The sequence below is a fragment of the Coffea arabica genome, chromosome 10e, assembly GCF_036785885.1.
Source record: "Coffea arabica cultivar ET-39 chromosome 10e, Coffea Arabica ET-39 HiFi, whole genome shotgun sequence".
In the NCBI taxonomy this organism is placed as follows: Eukaryota; Viridiplantae; Streptophyta; class Magnoliopsida; order Gentianales; family Rubiaceae; genus Coffea; species Coffea arabica.
In genome coordinates, this window is record NC_092328.1 from 37,932,561 (window position 1) to 37,952,947 (window position 20,387).

The 20,387-nt window shown below is 33.9% G+C and overlaps 1 protein-coding gene across 5 annotated transcripts; it reads right to left on the minus strand.

The window, feature by feature from the left end:
- Positions 1-3,859: 3,859 nt before the first annotated feature.
- LOC113712931 (histone-lysine N-methyltransferase ASHR1-like) lies at positions 3,860-19,260 on the minus strand. 5 transcript variants are annotated; one of them, XM_027236570.2, is made up of 14 exons: positions 18,958-19,248; positions 18,395-18,546; positions 17,547-17,681; positions 15,406-15,460; positions 15,163-15,287; positions 13,974-14,062; positions 13,828-13,909; positions 9,286-9,390; positions 9,105-9,195; positions 8,897-9,013; positions 8,524-8,630; positions 8,175-8,244; positions 6,103-6,166; positions 3,860-4,314 (listed from the first exon to the last, which is right to left on the minus strand). In XM_027236570.2, the coding sequence occupies exons 1-14, from the start codon at positions 19,058-19,060 to the stop codon at positions 4,149-4,151; spliced, it is 1,461 nt and encodes a 486-aa protein (XP_027092371.1). In that variant the 5' UTR covers positions 19,061-19,248; the 3' UTR covers positions 3,860-4,148. The 5 variants fall into 5 exon arrangements, with proteins under 5 accessions (XP_027092371.1, XP_027092373.1, XP_027092372.1 ...); XM_027236572.2 differs by lacking the exon at positions 8,175-8,244 and having other exon boundaries at positions 18,958-19,256; XM_072067544.1 differs by lacking the exon at positions 3,860-4,314 and having other exon boundaries at positions 6,111-6,166; positions 8,160-8,244; positions 18,958-19,260.
- Between the last annotated feature and the right edge of the window lie 1,127 nt (positions 19,261-20,387).

A 20,387-nucleotide genomic window follows, 5' to 3' on the forward strand; every position in this document is an offset into this window, starting at 1 on the left:
TAAATAAATCGTCAGCAACTTATCTGCCCAATTTAGGTCTGCCAAACTTTGAACCCATTCCTCCTATCATACTAAATTATATTCAAATATTTATTATGCTCTAAATACTATACCAATTGCATTAGCATTGTTAGTATAGGCCTCTCTTCAAAATCTCACAAAAAGGGCAACCCTCGCACATAGTCTTAGGCTCATTAGCTAGTATTCTGATCATAATGTAAGTACTTTATCTATACACTTCAGTAGGAAACAAATTTTCACCATTGAGGTATGACAATGTGAATTTGAAATTAAAAATATTAGTTACTATATATAATTTATCTTCTAAATATGTATCTAATATACCAAATCTAACAATTGTAGACTCTCTTAACTATTGCTTCATTATTTATCACTAATGTTATAGCCAAGTAACAATAATTTATCTTTAAGACTAGGGGGTAAGCCCGTGCGTGATTTGGTACCTATGGTTTAACACAGTTTGTAGTTTTTGCTTGGTGTAATAGTATAGAAGTATAATTTGTAATAGGAAAAAAAAGCTATTAAAAAATTAAGTGTAACTATATATTAAACTGTATGAGAATGGAAGATTAGGTAAAATGGAATCCATAAGTTTCCTTCATAGTGCCTCTTGTATCTGCATGAAACTAAAGTAGTAGTCTGTTGGATTTAGCTTTTTGTTGTAGATGGTAGTTGTCTATTGTAGTAATGTCTTTCCTTGTGTTGTCTCTATTATCTTATAGATAGGTTGAGAGTTGCAAAATTTTTTAATATTTTATTAGAAGCTATTTTTGAGTGTAGTAGTTCTGCTTGAATATTTGTATTTTTTGTAATGCTTACTATGGTAGGATGCTTGCATAGGGGCCGGAGCAATGTTAGCTATATGTTGGTCCTCATTATTGTCATGTTCACGCCAAAGAGTTGGTGCCATTAGTTGACGGCTGTGTAAGATTGTTAGTGAGAATATATTTATAGTGCATTTTTATTAATTGAATAGGTGTTTGTTAAACTGTTGATCAACAATGATGACTTGTTTGGTACGTAGATTTGTTGTTATAGGCTGTGATGGAATGTGAACAGCAATTGCAGGAAGATTTGAACATATGAATTTTTTGATATTGTTATTGAAGAGGCATACATACTTGTTAGTTTTTGAAAGAAAATTTGGATCGTATCTATTTTGTAATTACTGTTAAGGTGGGAAATGGAGACATCTGAAATGAGTGGCTTGTCAATTTCTTGCAATTATTGGACAGTAGTTGTGGTGTTGATGATCCATGAATATTCCTTTTTTTTTTTGGAACTTATGGTCAAAATGGGTTGAACTTTTGCTTTGGAGATGTAATATTTTTTATAGGTGTTAAAAGTTTGATTAAAAATTCTATATTTGTACCATAAATTAGCGCTTCAATCTTTTATCCCTGTACAATAAAAATGCATTAGAAGAAAATGTTAGGTAGAAAATTTGACTAGACAACTCATTGGCTAAATCGTTCTCAATTAACAAATAATATTTATTAAATATATTAAAAATAAATGAGTTTTCTGTGGTATAGTCACATATCCCTTAATGATATTGAATGAATTAAAAAAAATTATGGATAAATCCATGAACAAAGCAAATGAAGAAAGACTTAATTAACAAATCAAATTATAATTTACTCTATTTTGGCTATAAAGCAAATTGATGTATTTTTTGTGATTTATCCTACTCATTAGAAACACAATATTTTACAAATTATCACAAATTCAAGTTAGTTACTTGTATAAATTAAGATCTTTTTTTGTTTTGCTACATCAAAACCTCTGCTTTTCCTTAACACTCATATAAAGCATTTGTTTGAAAATGAGAAACAAGGAATAAGCATATAAATATATAAATTAAAATCATACATGTCAATGATTATGCTAATAGTGATTGAAGTAGGAGTAAAAAAAGATAGAGCTCACTTTGTAGGGTTGGAATTATTGTACATTACCTAACCATTAACGAAGAGCAATTTGATAGCATTTTTCATCTTTTGAGTATGGTAGTTTTTGTTTTTCAATCACTTGAATAATAGTACTCACTTGAATAATAGTACTTTAATTGCGAGTGAGACGTTAGATTTTTGACAACTCGAGTAAGTCTTCAATTATTGTTCTTTGTGTGTATAAAGCTGATAATACTTATGTTAGGACTAAAGAAATAGCAAATATGAAGTTTGGAATAGAACTTAATTAATCAGAGATTTGCATTTGAAGTCCAGAAACCGTGAAGCCAAAGTGAGAATAAATTACTCACCTGAATTGGAATTAGAAGCCATAGGTATAAATTGTGCACTTGAATTTTGTCACATCACTAGTTGGGTATTGAAATGGAAGGAATGGAAGGAAAGAAGAGGTTGCAAAGAAACAAATTTTGATAATGAAAGGAAATGTTTCAGAGGAACTGATCAGGAAGGAGTAAAATTCCAATTGATAAGCACCTCAACTTTGGTGCTATTAAAGTGATAGTAAAGAAGAAGAAGTTGAACAAGTTGGCTGTTATATTGTGATTATGGGCATCCAATATAACTTTCCTAATGATTTCTATTAATTAATATATTAACATCTCTCTTGCTCATAAATATGCTATACACTTACATTTTGTGAAACAGGAAGGCACAGAATGACAAGAAAAGAAACAAAGGAAAAAAGCACAGAAGGAACAAAGACCAATGAAGAATTGAGGTTGTTTAGATTATTACAGCAATACAAAGGCTATTATAACTTGTACCTGTTGCTATAAAAACAACCACGATAACCACACATTTCAAAAATACTCAAGGCCCATTTGGGGTTGTGGTGGCTTATTGAAAAATACTTTTCTATTAGAGTTTTTAATAAAAGTACTTATCAACTGCTTAAGTGCTTTTAAATATATTATTTGGAGATATAATTCAATAAGTACTTGTTGTATTGAATAATGTATAATTTAAAAATTTTTAAAAGTATTTATCTCTTTATTTGGTTTATAATATAGAATAAGATGATTAAATTTGATGTTTTATTTTTTAAATCACAAAAGCTACTCTAAAAACACCAAATTTGAACTTTTGTCAAAAGTGCTTTTAACATCAAAAGCTCTATTTCTAATTTTATGGAATGATGTTTATCAAACATTTTAAAAGTACTTTTAACACCTAAAAGTACTTTTTTTACCAAAAGTACCGCAACCTCAAACAGGGTCTCTTACGTTTCAAAAAACACAAATTGAACTATACTACATTTACAAACAAAAGCCATTTCTGGAAGAACAAGAAAACAAACTCTACGATAAATTGTACTCCACGCAATAACTACACCCCAAATAACCTTACAATCAAAAAATGCCTCTACCCTTACTGTTGAAATTTAAAGCCCTTTTTAATCTAAACTCATTCTTATATAATACAAGGATACCATAATAAATTAGAACTTTAACTGAATTGCCCTAGCAGTCGCAGTTTGCTGCCCATTTTCCCTAACATGCCAACTACACTTCATTGGAATTAGCCTCATTATTATAGATTTTCTTCCATAGTGAAATAATTATAACTCCAACACTGGTTTAGAATTGTTTAGCGAGTTTAAACATCGTGCAAGCATAATTAATTATGTCGACTGCCCAATTTCTTTAAATCTCCTTATTTATATGAGTTGCAATATAATGCTAATATGATGTATGAAAAACCCCGTAGTAGACCAATGTATACTATAAAACCAAAATTAGTGCAAACTATATCGCTCTGCTACTTCTCTTGCATTCGAGAGCATCCCTCTGATGTTTTGACCAAAGTTATGTAGGACTCTTCTTTTTCTACATACTAATTTGAAGAACTAAAGCAAAGCATATTCCTGGGCTCTTAAGCTGTTTGGATTTCCTATTCATCTCAATATGCAACACAGTTACAAGAACATTGATAAAGTTCCCCCTTTTGATACAACGGTTATCTTTAGCCACCTATCTATCTCTGATCTCTGAATCTCGAATCTCGAAATCTCTCTCATGCATAGGATGGGGTTGTGAGCTCCCAAAGACTTGATGCACAAGGTTAGAGATCTTCAGATTATCATAACAACATCATATTCATGGAAATATACACCACCTTACATTTGCTTAGGTGCGCATCTGAAATGGGAAAATCTCACTGATCGTCCTTGCATGAAAGACTGTAAGATGCCTCAGCACGTGCTTCCTCCAACTTAATCAGGAGTTCCTTCATAAAAGAGGTGCTTGTTCCATGAGTGATTCGCAATACGTCCACTGCCTTGGTTAATGACTGGATGGCTTCATTAGTCTCTCCAAGAAACCTGAGATGGAAACGCGCTTAGCGATCCCCAATTTCATGTGTGAATCAAAGATTCCTGGAGATTTTAGCTCCCTATAGATTCTAAATCTAGCGATTGAAAAGAACAGTGGAAACTAAATTCTCATACATTTCTATTGTACTAAGAAGCTATCAATAGCTTGGAAATTACTAAAAGGCAAATGATTCTTGGCTCAAGTGTGTTCATCCGTCTGGGTATTACTTTTCTTTTGGTATTTCTCTCAGAAGAATAAAACCAATATGTAAGACTCGAAGAGATTCCGTAATAATTTCTTTCTTCTCGAGAAACTGCACCTTCTGAAAAATGGCTTTATAATAAATGTAATGAAATTGCTTGGCCCTACATATGAGACAGAAGATTGGATTTTCGTAGCTTCTACACCTTCAAATTGTAAAAATCAAGTCAAACAAAGTCAAATTAATTGAAAAATGTAAGTAAAGCTAAGCTGGAGGTGGACAAGCTTGGACATGCTATTTGGAAATCGAGTCTTTAGAAAAGGAAACAAGAAAAGAGAAAGCACTTAAAAAACATTATCAAGGACAATAAGCTTTGAAGGTTATCTATAATCATTAACTCTTTTACCAGATACATAATTAAACAAGTCTCGTAATAAATACTAGAGTAACGGTTGTTGCTATGGGTCACTTATGGTACCAACCGGGCTCATTCAGCAAGGCTGTCAAGCCACTTAAGGCGTAATGGATTTATTCAACCGTGGATGATGGTTTAATGTGCTGGGAACCAAATGTATGGAAAAAAGGAGATTGGAAGGCACAGCAATATGCAACCCTCAAGGAGGATGTTTGGTAGATGCAGAAGCTCAAGCAAGGATTATGATGCCAATCAAGGTTTCACGAGGAAAATAGGGGTATGTATTGTAACAATACTTGACATCTCACCTCAAGATACCTTAGAATCTTTGTTCATATTAAAGAATCAAATTCTAGATTGACACAATAAATTCTACATGTGCTTGAGGTAAGCAATCAGTCCAACTAAATTCAGGGTCAAAAACTACAAATACACTACTGTCTGTCTAAGGTTTCCATCCAACTAAGGGTAATGCATTAACCATACACAACTTAAACCTCCTTAATAGATGCATATTGTATCCAATTCTACACATTCAAGTCCATCACCCAGTGCATTAGTAACTCTAGCCTAATTTACAGTTACAGCCTTGAACCAGGGAACCTCTCAAAAGTAACCACATCCTAATTATTAGACCCTTTCTATATTGATCAATTAGTATTAACTCTGTCTTGTGACATCTGTTTGGAAAGTTATGACACACTGAAGCACCAAATACATTACAAATCTACTGGCTGCACAAATACGTCTCTCTGTCTCCCTTTTTCTCTCTCTCAGGCCCGCCCCCCTCTATGGTGTTCTTCTCATGTGCCCTGGATTATGGAGTCATTTGTAGCATTAAGTGAGGTCCCTACCCAGAGGAAAAGGCATCTCATTCCCTTCACTCCTAAAAATGCCACCACTGACAGAATAGACAAGGTTTGCAACTCTACTGCTAAAGGAAATTACACTCCAGAAATTGTTCACCTATACACACTCAGCATCAAAGTTTCATTCGTAATCAATTACAGGGACAGGCAACAGGAATGATGGATGCAAACGAACTTATGCAGTATACCGCCCATCGGAATTCAGAAAATAGGCTAGGTGACAAGAATTATCATGAAAACCTGAAACCAAATAACCAGACTGATCTTCAAGGCAAATGGAAAAACAAGAAACAAAAGGTTAAGTTCTAACCATTCAAGTTTTCCACAAGTATAATATTGCAAACCAACCAAAGGATGTAAGCGCGGATATACTCCTGTTAAAGAAACAGGATGGTGCATTAGAAGAAAACATACCCAACATAAAGAACAAAATTTGAAAAAAAGATTGTTCAAAAAGCTGAATGTACAATAACAAATCTAAGTAGACAACCTGATGGAAATGTTTGGATCCAACATATGAGATGGATACATTCTCATGGAAATAAATTTTATTAAATTAAATAACAGACACAAACAAAATACAGCTTCCACTTCAAATTTCAACACGATTATGGACCATGACTATTGCTAAATTGCAGCTAAAATGATAATTTATTACTCATTGTCCTTACATCAAACAACTAACATAATTTCATTAACACCTCGCCTTTCTAATTACTTACTGCTTACCACAAAATCTTCCTATTCAAAGTCAGATTGCCAGGTGGTTGATCTCTCACCTTTCACTTCCCAATGTGCAGGATGTACTAAACTAATGCCCAACAGCCACTGCTATTATTAGTAGGAGATCTCAGTCATTAATTTCATAAATTATGCATAACGATAATATAGTCAAAGATACCAAAATATGGAGAGACATCTATTCGGTTTAATGACTTTAAAGAGAGGGACAGGGTTTGAAGAAAGAATTTGCTCAATAGGGTTAGAGCTGGTCTGATGAGTCCTTAGCTGACAAATGTCTCAGTAAAAATTCATTAGTCTACGTAGCAAAGAGGAAAGGAGAGAAGTAGGACTTAAAACTAATCCATCCCCAAAATACAACTCTCTAAAGATCAAAGTCCCCAAGTTCCTCAATCATTGAACAGAAACCAAGAGTAAACTGATATTCTTCTGCGTAAATAACAATTTTGTACTAATCAAATATAAAAAGAAGTTAGATATAGATTTCCTTTGAGAATTGTAATGAATAAAACTGATTCTTCATAAGCAGAGATATCACCATATTTCGTTTCTCTGCTGGAGTACTATAAAGCACTATCCATATTTTTTTAAATCCACTTAATTTTATATACAAAGAGAAATGAAGGTGCCCTTTGTCTTTTATAATTCTATTTCAAGCTTTTCATTTTTTTTCTTAACCTTCTAGTTTATGATCAGTCCATACATATTTAAACCGAATTTCATTATAGATAGTCCATGGGAAACTCTAAACACTTCTATTGATAGATTTGATCTGGTATTCTGACAGAATTGACAATAAAACCAGTATTGAAAGGGTAGATAGCAGACATGGATTTGAATAATTGGTTTTTCAATTCATTTTTCTTCATACATATTCTAAACTACCTACCAGTCCCTACTAGGAATTTATGATCAACTAATACCGCAAACTGCCCCAAAAAAAAAAATGTTAAACCAATAAGAGCTGTGGCTAGGCACTTGCTTCATATATTTCTTCTCTTTATTATATCTTCCTAAAATTTTAAGATACTCAAAACCAAATTCATTTTTAACGCAACATTCGGTCTTCCTCATTGTTTTACTCATTAGCATAAATAGCAGATTAAACTATTTGGCAGCATAATATAACTGTTACATTTTGCCTATTTAATCCCTTCTGGCAGGGTTTCAAGAGTCTTTGGTTGTCTTGAAAACTAGAAGTGTCAGTTTGCAATATCATAAGCCTGTCTGCACGTATTTATGCATCTCTATATACACATTACACACGGGTGAAAACAAATATACATATAATGTATATACATGTCCATATCTCCTTTTTTTTTTTTTTTACATAATGTAGAGTATCATGCATGGCATATTAAATGTCTCCATGCAGTACCAAAGCGGAAGTGAAAATATATCCAACTAATCTTGACCCATTTGGTAATTTCAATTTCATAAGATCAGAAAATCTATCACAAGTTTGAAAAGTAATATTTACCTCAAGTATATGCATGATTTTTTTAATGACAGATCATTAACACAATATACCAAATATAAAGATCAGCAGAACTGTGCTAGCTTTCACAAAGCCCTTCATGGAACTACAAAGACTAAACCACCAACTCAAGAGGTAAACAATTCTACCTGGATGCTACTTACTCTCATAGATAGGGATAACAAATCTGCAATATGCTAGAGCCTCTTTCCAATTTTGAAGCTCCATGTATATCTGTAAAAGATTAATCTACTACTATTTAATCAACAGAATATATCTCCCCTAAAAGATTTAATGTGTTTCACTTGTGATAATCATACTCCGATGGAGAACAAACAAGGATGAGGATCCAATATCATGAGACCAATATTTGTACAGCAAGGACACAACTTACCGTTCCAAGTAAATAATTGAACCGCAGTTGCTGGTTCTCCATCCAATTATGGTTTACAGATACAAACTTCAAAAAAGTATGTAGATGCATGTTAGAAAGATCAAGTCATTGCACCATACCTTCAGAAGAGTCTCCCTTGTCCGCATTAGATTAATCGAGAATGGATGGCACAGCTCCAACTGTTGTTTCTCAATTGCCTTGTACGTCAAACTAGCATCTATTTTATCTAAATCTAGTAAAGGAACAGCAAATGTTTGCAAGAAACTTCCCAAGCATTGTATCATCATGGTAGACCTTTCACTCTCCCAGCCCCCTATCCCCTACTTCTTTGTTGGCCGACAAAAGTACAGAGTTTGTTAGGAAAAACATTCTTCAATCTTTTAATAAGAGAAAAAGGAAAAGGACTTTCAGATGTAAAGTCAGTGATTCTGTTATCAGCACAGCATCATGTTGCCAATGCACAATAATCTAACCAAAAACTTCTAAGGATACTTCCAGAGGAGCACATGGAAGCTTTTTCTATCAAATATTTGACTTCCCATTCAATGTCTTTAATTTCTTCCTTCTCTCTAAGCAGTCCGCATTCTTGGCACACAAATCCCCTATTTTCTGGAAGTTATGCGAGACAAAACTCATCAGACTAGAGCAAGGTTAGGGGCTTCAGAAATGGTGGAGAAATATTAACCACAATCACATCTACCAGGGTCACGGAGCAGAAAACCACTGCAACTGTTATCCTTGCAGCAATAACCTTCCAGGATTGCACTTTCTTTAATATCATCATATTGGCCCTGAACATTATACAGCTTATTGGCTGAATTCAAGCAAAAAGTGTAGTTCCAAACGAAGGTATTCTTAGAAGGAAAAGGCAAATTCAATACCGCTTTAATGCAGCGGGGACAAGTGCAAGTAAAAAAGTATTGTTCCTTGAGGGCCTTTTGACGAGTCATAGTGCTTGCTGCAGTTTCTATGTAGCTTATCAGTACCTTCAGAGCCAGCAAAGCAAGTTATCCATAAATAGAGAATCAAAATTTCAATAGTGAGAAGTTAAAAAAAAAAAAAGAACATAAAATCTCATCTCAAACAAACTGAATCAAAATTTCAATAGTTAGAAGTATAAATTTAAATAAAAACATAAAATCTCATCTCAAACAAACTGCTCCGTAGATATTGATCAAATATGTATCTGGGAGGCTGAAATATATTAGCCTGTATCATGTGTGTGTGTATGAGAGAAAGAGAGAGAGGCGGAAGAATGGAACGTTCACACAGAAAATTAAAAGCAAGGAAACTTTAATTACGATTTAATACAACTAAAGATTTGACAACATATTTTGGTTCTTATCTTTCACTTATTGTTTGACAAATTATGGTTCAGAGCATCTTCCTCTTTGGAGTTGCAGATTTCTCAAATTCCTATATAGAATTGCAACAGGGTGGATATCTAGGTTGTTTTATAAAATTTACCTCATATTCCTATATAGCCATCAAACAAGGCAATTATCTACCTAGTTAGGTCTTCCTCAATGTTCCATAAAATTTACTTCACACATGCAGATGCATGCAAAGTTAAACTTAAGTACACAAACAAGTACTGAATAGGTCTAAAATCACTTTAAACTGAACTATGTCTTGTATTCAAGAATAGATTTGGAACAACATAAGCCTCTTTATTTATAAGAAAGATCAGAAGAGTAAATTAGAATACGGTAAACACTTTACTACTTTTACTACTTTACTTTAGAAATTCCAAGAGCTATAATATTAAACTCATGAGAACCTATCATCTATATTGGAGAAGAATACTTCCATCATTTTGCAATTTTCATATTAATGATGTATTTAGGAATGAAGTTGTTTATTAAAATTGTAGAATACAGGTAGCAATGATGCTGAAAGCAGATTTGTTCCACAGTAAATGCAATTTCTCCTTAATTTGGACATGTCTATTATGTGGTACTGTAGTATTTGTGAGTACTTTTCTGAAGACTAACATTCCATGTCCTTTTTTTTTTTTGCAAAATGTATGCTAATTTATAGTGCAATTTTTGCAAACTTACTTTTTCCAATACTAACATTTCATGCCTTAATTTTCCCTTTATTTACATATTTATATATCTTATTTTTGGACTATGTCTATTAACCTTATAGGGTCTGGTTACCCTGTACGGCTTAACCTCTTAAACCAGAACCAGTTGAAGAGCATTGGGAATGTTTAGCAATTTTTCCTAACTGGTATAACTAATCGAGGTCGGAGAGTTGCAAATAGACCACTTAACCAATCCATTTACACCTAGAAATAAACAAAAGTGCTTTTCTTAAAACTTGTTCTCCATCAACTGCACTGTTCTTGGACTCATGGCCAAGGGATCTATGAGTAATAAACTCAAGTGATTTTCCCCAGATGCCCCATGAGCTATCTTACCTGGAATCAAGTATGAGTGTCGGGTTTGTTGCGTGTGTAGGTGTTGAACTCGTTATTTTGCAATCAAAGTACAGTGGCACCGCCAAAGAGTCAGTAACAGGTCCAGAGATAGACTAAATATATATACACTACCTGTCTTTCCAGATATGTTTGCTAATTTGATAGTGGAGTTTATAATTATTTGTGCAGTTTCTCCTTTTCTTTTTTCTCTTGCGTGTTTTCTCAGCAAAATACCCAATTCATTTTTTTTTCGAATTAAGCCTATACTAATTACTTTAGCCAAACATCAGGAGCCTAGATAAATGCTTCAAATATTAACTCTGCTGACTATAAGACTTCAATCACATAACATGTGGCAATCCTTATCAACTCTCACATGACCCATTAAGCATACATATCCTAAAGCAATCGGAGCATTGCCAGACTCCACTCTTTTAGCATCGCCTAGTTCTCCTAGCAGTTTTCCTTCACATTAGCTAAAGCTTGAATAGAATCGGAAGTCAAAGTAACCCCAATCATCTTTCACCAGATCCAAACCGACTCAATACCCGGTATCTGTGGTGCTTCCTAGCAAACTGTCGAGTCCAGGAAACAGAGCCCAATTCTTTGAGGGACTATCTCAGGACAAAAACAGCCTAAAGAAGACTATAACTCTTTGACACATTACTGCAAACTTGGCAAGCATATCAGTTTTTATTTTTCCTTCCTAAAACATTTAGATTTGAGATCTAGGAAAACCATGAATAAAGATTTTTGGATTTTATATGCCACTTCAAGAACATCAAGGAATAGAGTGCCACCAACTCTGAAATTTTGACCAAAGTCAAAAATGTTCCTTGAATCATACTTTCTCTCATATCCCAAATAAATGATAGAAGAGTAACAGAAAAAACATTACACCAAAAGGAAAGAGAGATATCAAGCCCTAATTGATGTAACAATCTACAAGTACTTTTCTGAAGACGGTTCTAATTGATCAAAAAGAAATTTTTAGTGAACATGTCCTTGCAGTTTTTCAGATACATCATAAGTATTATAGTGACCTGGGATTTTGGACACAAACTACTTTCTTTTTTATGTAGAGATCATCCAGCATAAAATCTATGTATCATACTAGCTACTTTGACAAGGAGATAACTTTTGAAATTAGCTCGTGAAGCCGATCTTCTTTTGCCAAAAGTAGAAGTTTTACATGGTTAATCTTTGTCAAGTTTAACTGCAACTCTAAAGCATTCTGCTGACTCATCCAAGAGCGTATTGGCCTTTATAATCCAATGTGTTCCAAGTTTTCCTAATGCCAGCTATTAAAGTGATTTTCCCAGAAAAGGATATAAGACTAAACAAAGCTTTCAAACTAATTTCCCCTACCATGCCTTTTTCTGTTAGGGGACAGTGCTTCAGGGCTCTAATTGAAACAAATAAAGTAGAACCAGCCAAGTTTGATAAGCAATTTTGCGATATAAAATTTTCATCTTCTTCAGATATTACAGGGAATGGTGCAACAAGGATTTCTACCTTTCCATCTAGTCAAAATCCAGATGCTCTGGCACCATGAAATATTTTATTCCATGAATATGTTGGCCAAGAATCTTTTCAAATGCTCACGGGTCAGGTATGCTGACCCGAACCCGAAAATTTCAGGTTGACGGGTTGGCGGGTCGACCCGAAATGACCCGAAACTTAATTTTAATTTATTAATTTATCACTGTAATTTCTAATAAAATCAATTTCTCACAAAACTAATTACATAATCAAGTAATAAAATTTTAAATAAATAATTCCAAACCAAATCTAAAATAAATTAAACACCGTAAAAGTGTTTTATCCCAAACAAAATATAAAATAAATTAAAACAATATAAAAGTAAAAAATAATATAATATATTATTTGTCCAAATATAATAATTTCAACTTCACACAAATTAAAATAAATTCATTTAGGATTAAGTAATTAATGCATTTGAAAAAAAGAATAACTTAGTTTAGTTAGATTAAATTATTTTTATGTTTATTAAATTATTTTTAATTCGTAAACGGGTCATATCGGGTCATATCAGGTCACCACAGGTTGACCCGAAATCGACCTGTTTTCTTTTCGGGTTCATCGGGTCCAACCCGATTCTGACCTGAATTCCCGAAACCTCAACCCAAACCCATTAATTTCGTGTTAGGTTTGTGTCGTGTTTTCAGGTCGTGTCGAAAATTGCCACCCCTACTCAATAGGGTCACGTCAAAAGACAAACTGATAATAGACCTAAAAGTGATTCAATAGGGTCACGTCAAACTCAACAGGGACACAAGAAAGACCTAAAAGTGACTCAATAGGGTCACGTCAAAAGACAAACTGATAACAGAGCCTGAAGCTCTGATACCATGTAAAGTAAGAAAAAGGGAGAGAAAATACTCTTCTTCATATTTTTGGACTACACAATATACAAATATATATACACAAGTGTAACCTAATTTAGATCCTAAAATCATGCTAGTCTAAATCAATCTGCTACCTAATTAATATATGATACTATAATCATATGATACCTAATTAATATATGATACTATAATCAAATCTTTCCTAATATTTACAATATTAAATCTTTCCATAATATCAGATCACATATCTTCAACACTCATGAATCCATTAATGATACAATATTAGGCCATATATAGAACTTTACCAGCACATCCATCAGTATAGTGGCTAATAACACTACCCCATATGCATCTACAGTGACACTCTAACTCCCATAGTTCATCTTAGTACTGGGCATGTATCGGCAACACTCGATTCATCAAACCTTATATGTTGCTATCTGAGCTTTTTCCGGCAGATTCCCACTAGTGAGGTATGTGAATTTTCTAAAACTCTTCAACTCAGGAAGCTATAAACTTTCTAAATCCAATCTGAATCCTACGAAAATATTAATTCTGTTTCATCCAATGTAAAACCAATAAGCATTTCTATGAAACTAAAATGACGAAACTAAACTAACGCATATTACCTCAGTACCTTTGGGTATGTGCTCAACAGCACGGACCACAGCCAACCTCCCTTCGAATACTAAAACAGAATTTGGCAAACAGCTGCAAAAGAAAGACCAGAAGTGAGGAGCTGCTGAAGCAGAATTTACATACTTCAATCAGTTACCTGTGATTAATAAGAGAAATAACAGGATACAATCCAGTTGCCAAGGGTCTGAGTTCAGCATCACAAATAGTGTGTGCATTGCAAGCAAGCTGCATGTTGAAAAGCCAAGAGTTCATTGACACCAAGGGTTTTCTAGCATAAATAAATAAATAATCAGATTGAATCTTTTTAAGTTTACATATTCTCAACCAAGCAAAATTGTGACAGTCACAGAATGTTGCTTACACTGCTTCAAATTATAAGGTTGATTAATAAATTATGTTCATTCCAAAGAACTTGATTAGTTCATTTGTATTCAGAATAAGATATTAAGAAACTCTCACTGAAACCCATCCACTTAAGAGAAACAGATTGAAGCAAGATGAAGAGAAGAAAGGTACCACAAAGGCAGATGAAATTATCAGAAAATAATGAGACAATCAGAAGAGAAGCAGAAGCTCAAGTACCAAAACAAATGAGCTCGTTTGGCAAGGTTTTATAAAATTGATTTAGCAATTTGAAACAGCAGATATGCAGTTTGAGTACTCTTCTGAAGGATCAGTTTAAGTATGTTCTATGCTAAATAATCTCACAATTTCATCTATAGGCTCTGCATCGATAACTTATTTATTTGCCCTTTTATTGCCAGAGTTACTAGTAGTAAATTTATAATAACCATAGTATGTCAAAATTTAGACAGCAAGTTTCAGTTTGATACAAGGTACTCTGATTTCCAAGTTTGTCTGTCCTTAAAATCTTATGCATCAACTCTCCTGGGCAGCTTAAACAATGCCAATTCTCAGAAATAAATTCCCACTCTGTTGGGCAACAAGTTTTTTTTTTTAAAAAAAAAAAAAAAATTCATCTAGCAGAGTCTCTAATTCTAAGAGTTATAATGTTGCTGGTCCACAAACTTGGCCATTGCTTAAAAAAATATTGTCCTTACATAAATTCAAATAGCTGCTGATTAGTTTGGTTTCGGTGCTGCATATTAAAGACCCTGTGCCATTCTAATTTGTTTACTTAGGGAGATTAGTCATAAATCAGCAAACCATGAAACAGTAGTTCTGTGTATTCTAATCAGAATGTATGACATCTGGTACAGGAGTGCGTGTATTCAAATTTTTACTGTTCAGGATACTATTTCAGAGACTGGTCTTTGAAATACATGAAAAATAGTTTGCTCATGACAAATGATCAAAGAAGATACCTTAGAAAAATTTACTGCAATGTCCTTTATGTTGATCTTGGCCTCGGGCCATTGGAGAATTAAACTAACAAGGTTCGCCATTTGTGCATATAAAACCAATTGATTCTCATCAATTTCAGACATGTATGTATAAAGTTGTCAAGGAAGAAGCAGAACAAAACAAAATAGATAAGCCTGTTTTAATAAAATGCCAAGAGCTAATGATGTCAAGTTGAAAACTGAACTTAAAACAAAGAAGGATACGAGAGACCAAAGCCTCCACCAAGCCGTAGTTGTCTGTGGAAGTCATTGCTATAACCTAGAAGGCACATTAACAGTATTTAAATAGATTAAGAAGGTTAAAAATCACATAGTGAAGGTGGAAAATTATACATAGTTCCTACAAAAAGCTGTGAAAAAAAAAATGCATGGCTGGAAACAGGAGGAATGGACTATTCAAGAAAATAATCTGAAAGTTGAGAGTCCCTCTAATGGCAGCACTTTTTTGTATGGTAAGGAGCAAGGATGTCACTCTGGTAGCCAAAATGGCAGCAGCACTATCCTTATTGCTGGTGCTACATGTCTAGGAAGGATGGGAAAGACAAGAACGACCTCCAGTTTTGTGACATGAGCACTGAGTGATATGATTATTTCAAAAAATATTTGGAAATAAGTGAACAAACCAAAGATTCAGGTTGGGATGGGTATGAGCAGGAATGATTCTCAAAAAGATCAACTATTCATATTTCTCTAACTCTTCAGAACTAAGTCAACAAACCAAAGACATTCAGGCTGAGATGGGTACGAGCAAGAATGCATCTCAAAAAGATTTAACTATTTGTCTTTCTCAAATCAAACCCCATGTAGTTTGTAAAGGCCCATTGGTGTAAAATCTCACCAACTCATGCATTTGAACCTTATAAGCTATGGACATCATGAACATCCAACTGTAACATGTATACAATAATAATTTTAATGGAAAGTAATCTACAGAAAATATTTGAACGGTATTTGTGTGTGAACCTGAGATGTAAAAATTACAAATAGATCCTCTGGAAAGTTATGGATATCAAATCCTGTTCAACTCCTATCAGCAAATTTTCAAAGATTTATACAAATAATTCTCAACTGCGGAAATATCTATTTTTTGAAGGTTATCCCTTCATGTTCAAGTACTCAGCTTTCATAGAAATGCTGAAAATACAAGAGTTCATTAACAAAGTCAATTGATTTTATTCAATAAGCTTTCATAGAAATGGCGAAAATACAAGAGATCATTAACAGAGTCAATTGATTTGATTCAATAACAATACCTTTTGCAAAGTCAGGATACATGTGAAACAAAGATTCTGTTCTAATATTTGAGATATACCACGTGATATTTAGATGATGTATTAAAAACATGTGTCTGCATATTTACAGGGAGGAGAGAGAGAGAGACTCATTCAATTGCAGGCAGAAATCTAATACCTATTCCATTCAACCAATCCACAACACCAAGAAACAAAAACAACAAAAAACAAGAAAAAGATGCCACAGTGCATGACACAACCACGGTGCATGATGCATCAACTAGTTATTTAAGAGATTGCAAATAAAATACTGGACTGAATCAAGAACTACAGTGCTTCTAATGTCAGACAATCAGTTCAAGATGACCATATTGTCAGCATGCAATGCTTAGATTTTATACAAATTGTGAAAAGGAGACCATTTACAAAGTGAATCGGTATTATTTCACAAAATTAAAGTTTCTCTTACCAATATCGGTAACAATACCTTTTGCAAAGTCAAGAAACATGTGAAACAAAGATTTTGCTCAATATTCAAGAGATGCCATGTTATATGTAACCGATGCATAAAATAAGTGTGTCGCCTTTTTTGTTTTTTGTTTTTTTTGGGGGGGGGGGGGGTGGGGTGGGGAGGGAGAGAGAGAGTGAGTGAGTGAGACTTATTGAATTGCAAGAAGAAATCTACTACGTGATCCATTCAATCAATTTACAATAACATAGGAAAAGGAAAATGTTTAGGACACGAAATAAAAAAAAAAGGACTAGAAAAAAATAAGCCACAGTGCAGCACGCATCAACTAGTTAATTAAGAAATTGAAAGTAAAATGCTGGATTGTATTGAGAACTATATATAGTGCTTCAAGAGTCAGATAATCAGTTCAAAGGAGACAACATTGTCAGCATGCAAAAGATTGCTACAGCTCAAAAATAGCATTCTGGTGGCGTATTGAGTCCAAATATAAACCACGGTAGAGAGCATAAAAGGTATTGAATCTTGATATAAGCCCAAAACTGAGACAAAGCTCTTACAACTATGAACAAGTGCAATTATAGTCATATATTGAGTCCTTTTCTAAAACAATTGAGGTGAATACCAAGAGGTAAAAACTTCACCTGCTCAACTTGCAGCTTTCTTCGCAAATAGAGCTTCACCATTAATCGTATGGAAGGTGTGAGAGACTTAATCCTCCCTTTTTCAACTTTAGACAACACTTGGCATTCAAGACGATGAAGTTTCCAATCCGTCTTCTGCAGTTGATACCACAAGCAAATTAAACAGTAAGAAGATAAAATAAAAAATATTAACAAAAGCTTTGACCATTAGAAAAAAGTAACCGCTATGGAAATTATGTATCACATCCTTTGTTATCATGTCTAAATTATTATCTCCTCTCTGGATCACATTATCTAATTGCAAAAGCAGCATTATTTTGCCTTACTAAGACAGGGTAGAAGAGCCCAACACTGCAGCTGTCCTTTTGATTACTCGTTTTGGCTTGTAATCTATATTTTTGTTGCTATTTCTACAAAAGAAGCTACTCTCATCCAAGACAATTCACAATGTTCCAAGTAAATCATCAGGAGTTTTTTCCTAATATTGAGGAGATTTTCACAATTGCCTACAGGGTGTAGTGCAAAACCTTTGAACATAGACATACTTTAAGCTCCAAATATGCACCACTCCAAAATAGTATATCAATTAAATATTTTATTCACAAAAGGCTCTGATTCATAGCCCATCAAACTCCTGTCCATTTACCTAAGCTTCAACGGTCTCAAGATCTTGTCTCTTCCAATTTTACTCATCCAAAGGGTGCAAAAATACTAAAATAAACAGCTGAAGAACAACCATAGAAGCCGTAAAAGAAAATACTAAACAAAAGATAGGATTAAACTAGCATAAATTAAAAATATAATTCCAAAATGACAAATATTTGTACCATGAATTTAAAAGGATATACCTGGCATGTGCTCCCACAATACCAAACAACTTGGCAAGCAGAACACTTCTTGAGATTCCTAGTGCTGAGGCACCATTCACACCTGGAACTTGAATCATTTGAGTTCTTATTTGGTACTGCGACATAAGGCTCTTGGCTTATTATCACCTCCCCTAATACAAAATTTATCACACTAGTAAACCATAGTAGCAAATTAACCACATAACACTGATAATTATTTCCCATTTCACATTTCTGAAAGCACCTCCCCCACACCCCCCCCCCCCCCCCCACAAATTAATCAAATATACCTTGTTTTAATATTCCAATAGACACAAAAAAAAGGGTTAACAATATCTGCTTCAAGAAAGCTATGAATTCTCTATTTTGCGCGCTTTTCTCAATTTCAGAAGCACCCCGAATAACCAAGTAAACAAAACAAAAACCCCAGGAAATCCCAGATGTTAAAAACGCAAAAAAGGAATAAAAAACAATAATAATAATTTCAACTGCCAGTAAAAATGTCTAGTTTTCTGCTATTTTTCCAGTTGAAGAAGATTAGAGAGAAAGAAAGTCAGAGATACCCGGAGAAAAGTGTCTGGAGGTGAAGAGACAGCGTCCTTTATCCGGGAGAGTTGAAACTGTTAAGCTTCTTCCGTCATTTAGCGCCTTCTGCAGTTCCTCCATCTTCAATTCAACACTCTCAAGTCTCAGTAGACTCCTCTGCCGAGAGAAAATGGCCTCAGTACTCGCAAGTCTCAATAGACTTTCGCTGCAAAAGAAAAGTGGTTTCGTAGCTGAAAATTTTATTTAAAAAATAAGAGGAAAAAACCTGGGAAGCCCTTAAACTATTGCCGTTGTCATCTTTTGACCCCATCTAAAAGTTCCTTTGGGAGTGGAAGATTTGAATAGAAAAGAAAGGGAAAGAAGAGAAAGTTTACTTTTGCTTTATTTGTTAGTTTTAAGTAGGAAAGAAAAGAAAAGAAATGGAAGGATGAATAGTTATGAAAATGCTTCCTCCCAAATCGGAAAGAAATGGGAAGAAAGTTTGGAGAAAGCTTGATATTTTTTTTAAAATGCCTATTTTGTCCTTAAAAAAGGTTTTGAACAAATATTTAATGACTTCTATGTCCAAAATCATTCCACTAATTCTCAAAACTCCCAAACAACATAACAATCTCTTCCCTTCTCTTCTCTTCTTTCATAACTTAAGCTTTCCCTTCTTTTCTTTTCTATCATAAACTCCCAAACTAAGCCTAAAATTTGTTTCTGATTGATCCTTAAACAATTAAAAATGCATACTTTGAGGACTTCTGATGACTTTAACCACAAATCTGACCAGAATTAAAGGGCATTTTTGTCCGTTCATGTTTGAACTCTCGGGACCAGCAACTAAGGAGCGTAAAAAGAGATTGAAAGATGCAACTCTTCAATTTTTAAGCAAGCCAAAATCGAAACAACGGAAATCCTTTCCCAAAATCGAGTTTTGCCCATAACAAAAACCCATTTCTTGTTGAAATTTCATCTAAAGTATAAGAATGGCTAGATAATCTGTCAATTACAGCTATTGAAGGTTGCATGGGAGAAATTCTGCATTGAAAGCTACGAATCGACAGAGAAATGGAATGGATGATCAGAAGGAGGGATGCATGTTTTGACCCATATCTCGTATACGGTAATGTGCCTCTTGATTTGTAAGCTTATATCGTCGGGGTTTGTGTGTGTAATTGTTGTGTTATTATTGAACGATTTAGGGGCTGTTAAAGAATTAGATGTTGGTTGATAAGGGTTTAGATATAGTGGAGTTTAATTAAATTAATTGGGTGGAAACAAGGTTTGAGAGTTTTGTCCTGTTGGTAGGTTGCATGGAGTCCTACTATATCTATGGTCCATTATTAGTTTGCTAAAAATAGTAAATTAATGAAATTTCTGGTATAGAGTTTAACAAAAAATAGTTGATGTCGCATGGGCAAATGCTTATTTAGCAATTTTGCTGCTTATTTTTACTACTCTA